Genomic DNA, 16,599 nt, shown 5'->3' on the forward strand with positions numbered 1-16,599 from the left:
ATTCCTTCATCTGCTCCCGTATAACGAATTATACGATCATCGCACATACCCAAACAAAACAAACACAAACAAGTAGGGTGAGCTAACATGCAACAAATCATTTATAAAACATGTATAATTACCTTGATATAAACATCATATAATAATTATGTTCGACACCCTCATACCACAATTCCTATTAGACACTCGTCTCACAATACCCAATAGACACCACAATACCCAATAAACACTCATCCGGATGATACGTTGATGAGCGATCACGGGAGGTTATGCACTTGTAATGACTTCTACTTCTTTTTACAAATACACTTTCAAAATACTTCATACCATTCACAAGGTTAATCCCCTCACTATGTCCAAAACCGGCACATAGACCAGGACCTCCTGCTCCTCTCACCACATAATTCATCCCTCTCTACTTGAGACTAGATGATTATTAGAGTATCAGGATAACCTCCAACTACGGGACCCTCAACATCAACATATACACAAATACCATAATATTACTGAATCTCTCCACGAGACTCATGCCATACTCATTTTCCTCAACTCACATTATACCCCTACAAAATCTCCCCATAATACTCATAACATGTTCAGATGCATAAATTCAAATGCAATATAATAAAATACAATCATCGCATAAATCACACAAACTCAATATATTGCATAATAATTTAACAGTACTCAATCTGTTCAATAGGATTTAAGTTAAAAACTTGTCGAGTAGATTTCCAGGAAAGAGAGGTGCGTCACAATGGACAACTTAAGTACCAAGTCTTTCCTTAGCCAAAGTGTTCCTCAACTAGTTTTTAACAAATTTCTTATTTACAGATTCAAAACAACAGCATATAATATTAACACTGAATTTCAATATAGATTAACATACAGTAAGCATTAACAGCATTCACACAGCGGAATTTCAATATATGAATAGTAATAAAACAATACTAAATCATAATATAAAAGCATAGAACTATTAAATCATAATATAAAAACATAGAAAGGTTAGCTCCCCTACCTCTATTCCAGACGTCTCTTGCTCTGAATTTATTTCTCCGAAACCTTTCAGAACCTCTACCCTTCTTGCAACTAAAAATTTCTCTCTAACTTTCTCTCACTTGATTTCTCTTCTCTTGGTGTAGAATACCCTTCCCTCCCATGGCTATTTATAGTAAAAAAAATTTACTATTCATTAATATTTTAATATTATTTATTATTTTAATATTATTTAAAAAATAATATTTTAATCATTTACTCACCAATTCTGATCCTAGTTTCTTCCATATTAAGAAATCCTAATTTCTTCCATGCTAAGGAATCCTAATGCTGAAAATTTATTTTTACTATTCACTTTTTACTATTTACTATTTACTTTTTACTATTCAATTTAAAAAAATTTTACTAAATAAGTTACCAAAAATTTGAACCTCTCCTTCTAAAATTACTAAAATTTTATATCCAAAATTTACATTTTTTCTATCCATTAAAATTATTATTACTAATAAAATACTAAAATTTACTACTGTAAATATTTTCTTTTTCATGGGTCTTACAGGTGCAAACCTCACTTTACAAGCCGGTTTTGTGGGGTTGAGTTAGGCTTTAAAAACTACTTTCTAATAAGCTTATCTTGTTTTTTTTTTGTGTTTTGTTGTTATTTTTCAATAATCAATTCGTGGTGTGAGCAGATGGTAAGTTAAATGATATGTCTTTGGTGGAAGACGATGATATAGTAGAATAATTGTATAGTTTTCTTGTTTTGTAGAGGAGTTCTCTCTTTTCAAAAAACTCATGTAGTTTTTGGTTGGTTTGTATATATGTTATGCTATTATAGTTATCAAGATGGATAACTACACACACACACACACACACACACACACACACACACACACACACACACACACACACACACACACACACACACACACACACACACACACACACACACACACACACACACACACACACACACACACACACACACACACATATATATATATATATATGCTTCCTAACTATATGCTGTGTATTATCAAATTTTATAATGTTTTATTTAGTAGTTTTATACTATTAAATTAGATGTTACATTTTTCACAACCACCAAAAACAATGCAGCAAGGACCAGTGACCTCTAACCACGAAAAATAGAACATTATCACGAGTAGAAATGAGATTGTTTTAGGTTTAAATAAAAAATCATCTAGACTCGTCAACTCGGTTGCAAACTAGTGAATTCAACCAAATTTATAATGAATTTGACAAGTTTGTTTCTGAACTAACTCGTCAAAAGTGAATGGAAAATAAGCTCAGACAATATGGTGTGATCTAGCATTAATAATAATAGAAATTGCATCAACTTTTTTTTACTTAGAGTTCTCATATTTGTTCAAATTAAAAAGTCATTTGTTAATTATAATTAATTTTTTAAAAAAATAATATATTACTTACGATATTAGTAAAAAAAATTCTTAATCAACATAATTAAGTATTGGCTAAAATAATTTATTATTCTTATAAACCTAATGAAATCAATCCAATTTATATTCAGTTAAAGATAATCATATATTAAGTTAATAAGTTTATATAAAATCAAAAGTTAACTTTTAAATGAAATTTTGTTTTTTTTAATCTAGGCAAATTTGATGCAATAATCATATAAATAGACAAATTTGAAAAAAATTACGAGAAAAGGTAAGTTATGCAGCATCCACAAGACTTTAAATGGAAAAGTCATACAATCTCCACGCGACTTTTGTTTTGACCACGTTGACATTGAAACTTGTCAGCCCCCTTCAACGACTTCAATGTGATGTAATCGATTACAATGAATGTATAATCGATTACAATAAATGTGTAATCGATTATATTACATTCAAGTAGTTGAAGGGTCATCAATCTTAATAGAAAGTTGTTTTTGTATAAGACGATTTCCAATGTCAAAAAATGCAGTTGGTAATCATTATTGTGTACTTGTAATCGATTACCTCGCCAAGTCAATCCCACATGTAAGTCGGGCCAGGCAGCCCGGCTTCGTAAAAGAAAATTCAAACCCACGTCGTGCCACTTCATATTAGTACAATATGATAGTCTGGCCAAAGTATGATAAAGCTCAGCCAAAGTCTGGTACAACTTGGCTAAGATCTGAAACAACCCGTTCCAACCCTTTTCAGCCCAGAATCAGTCCATCAACCCGAAATAAGTCCAGGAACCCATTTCCATGTAAAAAATAAAAAATTTCGTCTTGTTTCCATGTGACATTAGACTTTTGATGACAGAAAAAAAAACAGACAGCCCAGCCCGTTGTAAAGGTCTTGGTCGAGCTGTATCAGACCTTAGTCGAGCTTATCATACCTTGGTTGAGTTATCGGGATATGTTAATACAGGGTGTCATGACGTGAGTTTGAAATTTTTTAATGAAGTTGAGCTATCGGACTGGCCTGATTGACCTGTGGGGTTGAAACTAGAAGTTGTTTTGCCCCAAAACAACTTTCTATTGAGATTGAAAGTTGTCAAATCCTCTAACGATTTCAATGTGATGTAATCGATTCCATCACATTAAAGTTCTTGGGAGGCTGACTACTTTCAATTTCATCACAGCGAAAACAAAAGTCATGTGGAAGGTACAAGACTTCTCCATTTCTCCATTTAAAGTCGAGTAGAGGCCCCACAACTTGCCTATTCTCACAAATGTTTTAAAAATTTTCCTATTTTCATAATTACTGCATCAAATTTGCCTAAAGATGTAAAAAAAAATTTTGTTAAGGATTAATTCATGCCTCACATTTGATTATACTAAAATGATGAAGATTAGAGAATGAAAGAATCAACCAAATGAACAAGAATAATCAAAAAGATCATTCTAATATGCTTGTCAACGTTTACACCATAGTGTGGTACCATGATTTGGCATCAATAACAGTTGCACTTAGAATTCTTGTATCTGTTCATAAGCACTGCAAAACATTAGCAAGATATTTTTAGCATTCCTTATGATATTTCGTTACTTCATGACATTTTACACAAGTCCATAACCATTACCAAAATATATCATATCCATTTCAAATTTCCATCCCCAACCTTTGAAATGTTTGCAAAAGCAGCATACCATTCCAGATTCTGTTATTAGCAACAACACAAAGCAGAAAATGAACATAACAGTGAAGCACTACAAAATGTTGAAGGTGTTCGACATAACGTCATACCCCATTAAGAATGAAAGGAATTGAGGAGAGGAATACTCTGTTCATTCCTGAAAAAATTTTGAGGGTCAAACTTTGTCTTGATCTGAGCCAATCTTCTGAAGTTACCCTTGAAGTACTTCTTGCCCCAAACACTAGCCTTTGAGTAGCTTGTGTTGTGAAGCTTGTTTTGGCCTAAATCAAGATCCTTATAGTTGAAGTAAGAAGCTCTAGGAGATTTTGAGACATAAGGAGTCATGTATTTGTAAATCATTTTAGCCCAAAGTTCATGCCTCTTGGATGCTTCCTTGCTATTCACTTCCCACTTCACCAAGTACTGTATGTTGTACAAGTTTCCCTTTCTGTGCGGAAATGGGATTTCAGATTCTGAAATTTCACTCATTCTGCCACCATAAGGTTCCAATATCAGCATTGCCAATGTATCTTCCTCGGCAACCATTTTCCAAGCTCCTTCCAGACCAGATTCTGGTATTGGCTCCTTTACATAGTCAGACTTGGCCTTGAAAGGGCTTTTGAAAGTGGTAGTTCTGTCGAGCAAGAGTTCTAGAGGGTCATCTTTGTTGTATCCGGCAACGAACATAACTGATTGAATCCAATTCATTTCAATACAGTCTTTGGCCTGCAGTCCCAGTTCTGAGAAACTCTCATTCATCAGTGGCACCAACCTGTCTATTCCTCCAAGGAACACAGAGTTGAACACTGCTTTAAATTTCTTTGATTTGTCACCACTGTTTTGAGCAACTACTCTGATGAAAAGATCCTCATGCAGTTCGGGTGCTATGTGTTGCCACCTGTGAATCAGATTGTTGGCTCCTTCCTTCAATGTTCTTTCAACATTGAACACTGTAACAAGAGCTGGAACTCTCACCAACCTGATCTTCCATGCAAGGATGACTCCATAACTGGTAGCACTACCTCCTCTTATGGCCCAGAAAACATCTTCTCCCATTGATTTTCTATCATGAATCTTCCCATTTGCATCAATGAGGTAAGCATCAACAACACGGTCTGCTGCCAGGCCATGTTTTCTCATAATGGTACCTTGTCCCCCTCCACTGATATGCCCACCTATCCCTATACTTGGACAGGTTCCTGCAGGGAATCCATGCACTTTGCTTTCCTTAGAAATTTTGTAGTAAAGTTCACCCAACGATGCTCCAGCCTGAACCCAAGCTGTTTCATCAGCAAGGTTAACTTGAATGGAACGGATGTTGATCAGATCAACCATGACAAATGGGGTCTTACTGAGGTATGATAGCCCTTCGTAATCATGGCCACCACTTCTGACTTTGAGCTGCAACCCAAGTTCTTTGCTGCATCTGATGCCTGCTTGAATTTCTGATTCATGGAAAGGTGTCAGAATGAGAAGAGGGTTCCTTGAAGAATTCAACCATCTAGGATTCTGTTCCAATGATTCCAACACTGGTGTATACAGTGAGGAGGATGTGGTAAAGATTATTTTTTCAATGGATTCAGAATTCCCATCAAGTTGATTTATGAAGCACTCCTTGAATTTCTTTTCAAACAAGGTAGAAGCTGAAGATGAACATGAGATTGGAAGAAGCAGTATCAGAAACACAGCAAGATTACTCATCTGCATGTTTTCTTCTCTGCTTTTGCTTGATTGAGTTAAGTTTCATAACTCAACACACATTTATACACATACATATATGTAATTCATGTTCACATGAAAAGATAGAATATTGAGGAAGAGAACTTGCGGAAGCTAAATATATGTTGATTTGACTTTTCTAAGCCATTTTTCATGTTCAAGATTTGCAGCGAAAGAAATGGAACATGAGTAAAATACTGGTTTAAATAACTGTCTGATATGATTACTTTTCATTTTTTTTTCTTTTAGCTCTTACACAGAAGTTCTCTGTGTTTGTCACTGTACAAACAATGTTTTGATATCTTAGATCCTTATATTAAGGAACATTAAATGTCTTTGTTGTTGTTTATTAGGTAATTTTGTTAACTTTTTAAGTGCTAATTAACACCATCACAATATAAATTGAGAAAATCTATTATCTATAACTATTACAGAGGAGATCCTTTTTATGTATACATTTTTTTGTCACTTTCATCATTCAGATAATCATTTTTTAATATTAAAATATTTTTTTTACCAATTTTACATTTTTGCGTGATGGCTTTTTAAATTTAATAATTTTTTATTTGATACTTTTTAAATTTAACCATTTTTAAAATTAATAAAACCATTTCAGTAAAATTGTACAAATTATAATAATAATAAATTTATTTTTTTTATAAAAGAAAAATAAACACATGCATTTGTGTACATGTTCTTTCACTAATACTTATAAAGAATATTTTTAATTTGTTGAAATAATTAGTAAGTTTATGTAATCATTATGTTTAAGGTATGTGACTGAGTGTTGGATAACTTCTATACTTAGTTTTGTGTCTAAATATAATGTTTTTTATATTTCATCTTTCTATTCTATCAACTTTTAAATATACAAATAGAGAACCATGAGATCATTCTTCTAGAAATATATTTCTCTGTTTTAATCTCAAGTGGGTATTAGAGTGGATTGATTCTACTCTGGTTTTCGTCTTGCCTTATCCATCTACACTAGTTATGGTTGTATGCAATTTTTCGACACCATTTGTCGATGTCCACAATTGTCCAACGTCGTTTTGCTATTTTTCACCTCTATCTGCAGTTGTTTGCTACCATTTGAAACTATCCAACATTGCCAACCACTATTCTTAGTTGTTTCTTTGTCGTTTGACATCTTTCATTGTCGTAGTTTCGTTAAGCGACCATCGGATCTAGATCGCCTCTCCACATGATAACCAACCCTGCTAGTTTCAAAGGCCAATTTTCCTCCACATGCATCATCTTTGTATGTTACAACATACACGTGTTCTCCACACACCGTCATCCGCTCATCGGAATGACACCGAGTCACCTCCATAATTGTCGTTGGACCCCTTCTCTCTGTTCTGACTTTCAAAATTTTATTTCAAGATGACAACTGGAAGTGTTATTTTATTATGACCACCTTGAGCAAGATGGAAGCCATGTGTTTACTAAAAAACTGAATAGTGGAAACAAACAGATTTCCAATTATGAGTCGTGTTGTGGCAATTTGTGGAATTGAAACCTCTTATGTCCCTTAGGGCTTTCAAAATATGTCACTCCTTTTAGAAAAAAGCTCAAAGCATCTATGCTAATGATATTCAAAGTCTTTATGATACGATAAACAAGCTTGTATATCTCAAAATGGCAGACCATGATATGATATCCTTCATGGAAGCCCAATCAGTTGTGGAACAATTAAAGGTGTTCTTCAAAGTCAAATCTTTAGAGGAAATCAAGAATAAATTTGACAAATATTATATGGTGTTGATCCTTCATGCTTTACATCCAGAATTTGATCATATTATAGATCAACTTCTGACTAGTCATGAGGTCCCTCCCATGGAGACCTTGACCACACACCTTCTTCGTGTTCTGGTGCCTCAAACTCAAAAAGCTTATAAGCTAGTGGAACCATTTGTCATGGTTGTCATACGATGAAAAGAAGGATGTGACACTAGAGGATGAGGACATAGAGGTTGAGGATGTCCTCAGTGCACATACTATAAAGGATGGGTTACACTCAAGAAAATTAATACTCCTTGCATGATTTTCCTTCCAAAACAACCAATATCTCTAAGGATGAAATTGTCAACTCCAAGTTCAGTGAGGACGAATATCAAGAGTAATTATGGTTCAAGTCTAACAACTTGACACTAACATCTCAATCTCCAAGTACAATAACAACTTACGTTTCTCAATCTATGGAAGGTCAAAATTCATGAGTAATTGACTCAAGTTCTTCTAATTACATCTTTGGTAATACCTCTTTGTTCTCAATCATTTCCTTTCAAGAAAAACCTCATTTAATAACCCTTGTAAGTAGCTCTAAAACTTCCTCAAAGGGAGTCGATCATGTCTCCCTGTCTCCCTCCCTAAATATGAAGTCTATCATTTTTGTTCTTAATTGTCCTTTTAGTTTAATTTCCTTAAGCTAGTTAACAAAAGAGTATTTCTCATCCAATTTTTCTACAATCTTTAGTTCACATGGTATATTACATCAGTCCACTTGTCCTCATACACCACAACAAAATGGTATAACAGAAAGGAAAAATAAACATTTGGTTGAAATTGTTCATACCCTTTTGCTTAGTGCCCATATTCCTATCCATCACACAAGGGATGCCATATTAACTTCTTGCTTTCTTATTACTAGAATGTCATCCTCCTTTCTCAATCATAAAGTCTTTTTCTCCATTCTTTTTCCAAATAATCATCTCTTTCGCACCTCTCCTTCAATTTTTGTTGTGTATGTTTTGTTCAATACGTGTCTCTAGAACTAGACAAACTTTCTACTTGTGCTATCAAGTGTATCTTCTTAGGTTATTCTCGACTTCAAAAAGGGTATTGGGGTTACTATCGAGAAATCAAGAAGTACTACATGTCTGCCAATGTTACATTATTTGAACAAACTCCTTACTTCTCTCCATTTATTCAAGATGTTCATATCCTCAAGTAAGTCTTCTCTATTACAATGGTTGAATCCAATATTTCCAATGTCTTTGTCAATCCAAGTCTTAGTCAAAGTCCTCCTGAACCCTTATCTCCACATATTGATATCTTTCAACACAAGACTCTGATGGATAGCCCATTTCTCCAAGAAAATGCTAAATCCCCTACTTTAGATTCTTCTCCCTCGTCACTTCATATCACGTCTCCAGGTGAAGATGATTCAGGATGACCCATTGATATATAAAACGATACTCGTTCCACTTGAAACCCACATCCCATTTATAATTTCCTCACCTATCATAGATTGTTGCCTTCCTATTATTCTCTTTTATCTTTAGTGACTTCTATGGTTATACCCAAAAATGTAAATGAAACACTTAATCATCTTGGATGGCGACAAGCCACGATTGCATAAATGCATGCTCTTGACCTCAGTAATACTTAAGGGCTTGTGCCCTTTCCACCAGACAAAAAGGAAGTTGGTTACTAATGGGTGTATGCAATTAAAGTTGGCCCCTAATGGTGAAAGTAATTGGCTCAAAGCCTGGTTAGTCACAAAATGGTACACTCAGGTTTATAATTATGACACTTTCTCTATCGTGGCCAATATGACTAGTATTCGTCTCTTTCTTACAATGTCAGTAATTCGTCACTAACCACTTCATCCATTGAATATAAAAAAGGTCTTCCTCCACGGTGATCTTGAGGAAGAAGTTTATATGGAGCAATCTCTTGGGTTTGTTGCTTAGGGAGAGTCTATTATGGTATGCAACTACTCTCTATATGGTCTCAAGCAATCACCACGTGCTTGGTTTGGAAAATTCAACTTCATTGTTCAAAAACTTCGACTAAAATGCAATGAAGTAGATCCTTCGGTCTTTTACTATCATACATCGCTCGGGAAATTTTGGTTATTCAATAGACATCACAAGAAATGATATTATGTGAATATCATTGAAAGAGTACTTGTGTAGACATTTTCAAACCAAGGATCTCAAATACTTCTTAGGCATTGAAGTAGTTCAATCAAAAGATAGAATTGTAATCTCCCACAGAAAGTATGCTCTTGATATATTACAAGAAACAAACATGATTAATTGTAGGCTGATAGACAGTCCTATGGACCCAAATCAGAAATTAATGACAGAAAAAGGTGAATTATTCTCTGATCTAGAGAGATATAGAAGATTGGTTGAAAATCTTATTTATTTCACCATTATAAGGCCATATTTATCTTTTGTAGTTTGAGTAGTTAGTCAGTTCATGTAGACTCTATGTGTTGGTCATTGGAATACTATCGTTAACATTCTAAAGTACACCAAAAAGGCTTCTGACCAAGGATTGTTATATAAAGATAAATGAAGCTTCCAAGTCTTTGGATACTGTAATACAAATTAGACAGGTTCGTCTATCGACAAACAATCTATTATCGAATATTGTATTTTCTTTGAAGAAACATAATTTTATAAAAAAATAATAAATCAAATATAGTAGATCAATTAATTGCTAAAATATAATATAAAAAAATGATATTATAAACATGTGAACTTATATAAATAAAACACGAGAACTTAACTCTGAAATTATAATAAATTCTTACACTCTAAAATTACGTCCTTAAGGAAAAGAAAGTTTTTTATTTCTAATAAGTGTTTCTTATAATAAATAATGATAATAACCAGTTTTCAACTTTTGTATTAATTTTAAATTATTAATTATCGTAAATTTGATTTAAGTATCAAATCTGAAATATTTTAAAATTTACGAAGTAAATATTAGGAAATGTATTTTTGGGTACGTCTTTAGTTTTAACTAGTGAATATGATCCCTTAATTCAAACTTCATAATTTTTAATGGCTGCGGATCTGAGTTGTTTAATATTTATAAATAAAAAGTCAAATCAATTATCAACGGAGATTTCTGACTTTTGACAAAAAATATCTCAATTTTAATTACTTCAAACCTCTTACTATATTCAAATTCAATTGCTTCTAGTTTAGCTGGTTTTCCAGCAAATATTGTCACCTCATGTTTTTTTTACTAATTTATTTAAATTATTCATCTGTATTGATATATTATAATTTTAGGTGCTTTTATATATTTTTTAAAATGTAACTAAATAAAAAAAGTTCATTATATTTAATAATACTAATAAGTTAACTACTGACTTATTTAACTACCCTGTAGCATATAATTCTATCATCATAATATTTGATAAATTAAATCAAATTTATTAAATATTCAGATAAATTTGTTATTAAAAAAATTTAAATCCACTTTACTTTAAGAGCTATTTTTTCCCTTTTAAAATAGTTTCTTGTTAAGACTTAACATAAAATTTAAGATTTCTTAAAAATAAAAAAAAAGATCCACGTTCATTTGTCTGTATTTTTTTATTTTAATATTTTATTAATTTCTTCTTACTCTGATTTGTGGTACACCACCATACACGAGTTTAGAATCTGAATCTTTATTCTAATGGATTTAAAATTTCAACTTAGACGAGTAAACTTTAAATTTCTATTCTTTTTTCAATAGCATTGATGAGATTATGCACATTTGTCTCCTATTGCAATGACAACAACTTTCAAATTTCTAAAATTTTATCTTCACGGGGCCATCATTTGATCATAAGTTTTCGTTGCATTTGTTGACTAAATTAATAGTTTTCTTAAAGGATTTATTTATAAAATTTAAGATAGTAAAGTGATTTTCATAATTAAAAGTGTAAAAAAATGTTACATTAATAGGACATAAAACTTAAAGATGAGAATTTCTTAGGGTTGGAAACACGTCTCTACTAAATAAAAATGTTTTTTTAATCAAATAAATAATAAAAAGGGTTAAATATTTTGGTCAAATGTTAATTAATTAATTTAAATAGAAAGACAATATTATATTGACTTGGCTGCTAAACTTATCACTTGCAAATTATCTTCAGCACACAGGGCTGCTTTTCCACAAGCCATTAATGAGTAAAGTTAGAAAATTCAAATTAGTGCAGAGAATAAACTCATAGGAGACCAAAATAATTATTTAATTAATTAAAATAGCAGTAAATTAGAAAAACTAAATTCATTCTTATGCTTAACAAGTATTTTGTGATCTTCACTTAGTTGCTAAGACAGTGTGATAAATTTCTATAAAAAAAAGTTAAATTTTTAAAACAAAGTAAAAGAGTTGTATTTCTGATTTTTTTTTCTCTTTACTTTTGATGAATTACTCTTGAAACTTACAAAAAAATTGAAAATCTAGAGGAGAAGTTATAGAGAAAAAAAAATCACATGAATAAAAGAAATATAATATATCAGCCATAGGAAGCATGTGTTTAGATTATACAAGTTCAATAATTCTTCAACTCAAAACTTCTTTTTCAAAATAAAAAAACAAGGAGAAGATTCTTACCAACTATCATTTACAAACTTTATTTAATATTTTACTAAAATATTAATAAAATAAAAAATATTTTCAATTATATATATATATATATATATATATATATATATAGGGTTTTGTAAGATTTTTTTTAGTTAATACATTATAGCAAAGTGTACCAAATTTTAAGTTACAAAAACAATTCTCGTTTAAGAAGAAACATACTTTAAATCCAAGGGTATTTTAATAATTTTAAATAGAAAAAATAAAAGATAGTTATTTATCATCCATGACTTGTAGTTGTTACCACGTGTATTAGTGGTTTTTTAAAATAAAAAATAAAATAAAAAGTACTTACTTATGATCCATGACTTTATAGTTGCTGCCGCGTGTATCAGTTGTTTTTTAAAAATGAGTGCATCATTAATGTCATCTCCTGGCAACATTTTGGTAACAGATTTCTTTTGCAACTTTTATTTATATTTTTAATAACATATTTTCTTTATGTTAAAAGTAATGATTATTATTTCATGGATCTCCTCTAAGGTGCTATCCTTATTTATATTTTTATCTTTTAATTTTATTTTACAATCACAGTGAAGTAGCTTTTATTTTGTGTAATTTAATCTCTTCCCTTAATAAGTTCTTTGTAACCTTAGTTAAATATAAATGAAAAAGATTTTCTATATATTTGTTATTGGATGCATGTTTTTTAACCTTTAGGTTAAATAGTGTATAATGTATTTGGTGTTATGATATTAAAAACATGTACTTATAACAACTTGTAAGCCAAACGCCCTGCTAAGGTTTTCTCAAAGTGCACTTCTAAAATAATACGTATTAATTGTAACATCCCAAATATATAGTATGAAACTATATTAATGAGACATCACATAATAATAAGGTAGAACAGTTACAGTAAAGAAAGTTAACTTACAGTTACTCTAAAATAACCAGAAGATTAAAAACTTTACAAAATTCCTATGCTGATACGGAACGATGTACAAGACCGAACGGTCTTATGCTAAACAGGTGGATCCTCTCCCTCCATTACTTGCTCCAGACGGAAACTCCTCTCCCTCTGCTCACATCCACAAGATGATCATTGCAAAGAAAAACTGAACGGATAAACATGACAAGACAGAAAAAAAAGGGTTAGCTAGAGTAATTTAATTGATTACACAGATAATGCAAATTAAACAAATACATAAGCATGTGTCAACCGAGCATTTCAAGCATACAATGACCGATCATACATTACAGGCAATGATCGAACACTTGACTTGACCATCTGGATTGTATGAATATATAGCTTGAGGTTGTTCGTGCACCCGGGGGTGTAGTAACTGAAAAACCATCAGCTATCACCCGAGGTTAATCCGTTATAACTCACCTAAGACCCTATAGGCTAGGACCTCCTGACATTCTCACACAATGCATTACCCATCTCTACTTGAGAATTGGTAATCATCAGAATTTCAGGATGAACGCCGTGGATTTCGCTATCCATATTCATACTTTACCACCTTGATAACCAGCACCGAGATATCCTTCCTTGGAATTCTCTTTCATACCAATTGGAACATAATACCTTAATAAAATAACCACACCATCACTTATGCACAAAAGATTCATATAACTAAATTTATTAAGTTCTCAAACCACAATGGAAAATCTTATGTAAGACTGAACCTCCTGTGAACGTTGGAGATCGAACGGTGACTTACTACCCAAATATCAGGACCGAACGATCACTAATAGATAAGATTGAAGTAGTGGTCAAACATTATTGAGGACCGACCACTAGAAGGAACTGATTGCTATTTAACTTAAACCGAACATCAATACAAACTGAGTACTAATGTAATACTGAGAACTATTAAGAAACTGTGTGCAAGTACAAGATCGAGCACTGCTTAAGAGACGTCACACCCCACTAAGACCGAACACCAATACCAGATCGAGTACTAGTGCAAGACCGAGCGCTACTAAGAGGCCACACACCCCACTAAGACCGAACACTCTGGACTTAGACAAAATACTCAGGTAGAACCAATCACTAAAGTGACTGAACGGTCATTAACAGGTAAGGCCCATGAGAGGCTGAACACAGTTAAGACCGAACACCTATACAAACCGAGTACTAGTGTAAGACCGAGAACCTATACTATACCAGATACTTTATCTAGGCCGAATACTAGGTTAAGATCAAAGGTTATGACTAGATCGAACGCTATATTCAATTAAATACTATCACAAGACCTATCGGTCATTAAGTGAAAAGCTCCACGGAAGCAAAACTCAGTTAAAACCGAACACAAGAAGAAAGTCGAACGGTCAATGAATGACACTCGGCGATCTGCATAATTCTACAGAATAACTACAGAATTATGATCAACAACTATCTTTACCAATTTACTACAACTTCCCAACTTCTAATCCTCTAAACATGATTCATATACCAATTTGCGCCTATCTAAAGGTACCTAAAATCGTTCTAACATATACCAAAGAGTCACATACCAGATTTCACTCCAAATTCTGCATAATCAACAACTCAATGACCAAAAATTCATTTTCCTACTTTTTACACATTTTAAAAGGACTTAAAGGTGCTAACAGATCCAATTACACTTGTCCAGATTCTCCCCACTGACAAATTTCACTCTTAACCCCAAACTCTCATTTTCGCATACCCACTTCCTTAAGATCAGAACAGACCGAACACTTATGCAAAGAAACTCCAACAGTTCACAAGTTCCAACATTCACAGATTCAACACAATTCAATCAAACATTCAAGTTACACACATGCAACCATCCAAACAGTAATTTCATACATAGAAAATCACATTTAAATTAACTAGTTTCCATTACCTTAAAGCAACTTGACATATTTAAGCCTCTTCATAGTGTTGCTAAATCGAAAGTGATCCTAAGACAGCCTACAGACATTGGATCGGTGAAAGAAAACCAACCACCGAATCAGGAACAAAATCAGGACCCAGGTGAAGAACCCATGAACACATGCAAGCCGAACAGTGTTTGCATGTACCAGAAATTGCAGAAATTTCAAGAATTAAAGAGAGATAAACTTACCAGCTCCAAAACAAGAAATTGATCGGTGGAATGGAAGCTCTTGGTGCCAAGATTGCTTAGGCAGTGCCTTATTGTTGAAAAGATGAACTAAGATTGAAGAAATCTAGAGAGAAGGGAGAGCAAAGGTAGGAAACAGAAGTTTTAGAGAGATACATAGTTTTAAGATAATGAATCGAATGTTAAAATTTCCTATTTATACTGTTGGTGTATTTTACCACCAAAAGATTGGTTCCATTATTTTAATACATCTATTTACTCTATTACTTCTATTTTTCAGAGTCCTTACATTAATCACTTCTAAAATCTCACATTTTAACAAGAATTTACATTAAATTACCTACTACACGAATGTTATATGTGAAAAATTATAATAAAAAGTCTTATTTATTTTATGTAATCACATTCATTTCTCAAAATTATATATTCCTAAAAATGATATATTCTTAAAAGTATTATAATTAAAAATATTCTTAAAGTCATGGATAATAAATAACTAACTTTTATTTTATTTTTTATTTTAAAAAACAACTAATGCACATGACAACAACAATTATAAATTCATGGATCATAAATAATTTTTTTTATTTTAAATTAAATTTTAAAATTATTAAAATACCCTTAGATTTAAAGCATGTCCCTTTTAAACAGGAATTTTTTTTAACTTAAAACTTGATACACATTGCTAAATTGTACCAATTAAAAAAGATCTTAGATAAGAATATATATATATATATATATATATATATATATATATATATATATATAAATGATACTGAAATTAAGCCCTCTCTATTTGAATAATATTACACTTCAACTTATCCATAGCTTCTATAAGCTAAGTTTTATTAAATATTTTTTTTATTCACATACAACTTATTCTACGGAAATAAACATCAATATATATGCTATTATTTTATTATAACGCAGTCCAAATACTGTACATACCGTGTCAAACAAGCAGTTGCCAAAATAGATAAATGAAACTTAGGTCTAAATTATTCACTTATTTATATAATATATATATATATATAGACTAAGCAAAGCAACAAGGAAATTTGAGATATGATTTCGTGTATCATTGACCAAACAATTAATAAGTTTTGTCCCTCGTGAGCATTTTCAATCTATAAAAGAATTAAATATCATTTGAATTTGCAAGATGATGTTCAAACAAACCAAATTGTTACTATTTCTTTACAAATTTGTATTATTTTTTTATATTGAAAAAATAAAAGTAATCCAACAGGAAAAAGCAAATTAAACTCTTAAAAAATAATCACATGTTGCACGAGACATGAAGTAGTATGTGTTGTATGTATAGATATATGGCTTATAATATTTAAACTCTAAAAAAATAATCACA

The 16,599-nt window shown here is 31.8% G+C and overlaps 1 protein-coding gene across 1 annotated transcript; it reads right to left on the minus strand.

Annotated features, from left to right (window-relative positions):
- Nucleotides 1-3,837: 3,837 nt before the first annotated feature.
- LOC148201522 (berberine bridge enzyme-like 22) lies at nt 3,838-6,006 on the minus strand. Its single transcript, XM_088108642.1, has one exon. It carries the CDS (start codon nt 5,800-5,802, stop codon nt 4,210-4,212), a length of 1,593 nt encoding a protein of 530 aa, XP_087964768.1. The 5' UTR covers nt 5,803-6,006; the 3' UTR covers nt 3,838-4,209.
- Between the last annotated feature and the right edge of the window lie 10,593 nt (nt 6,007-16,599).

This window comes from Vigna umbellata, chromosome 3 (genome assembly GCF_029865625.1).
Source record: "Vigna umbellata cultivar VRB3 chromosome 3, Vumbellata_1.0, whole genome shotgun sequence".
Lineage (NCBI taxonomy): Eukaryota > Viridiplantae > Streptophyta > Magnoliopsida > Fabales > Fabaceae > Vigna > Vigna umbellata.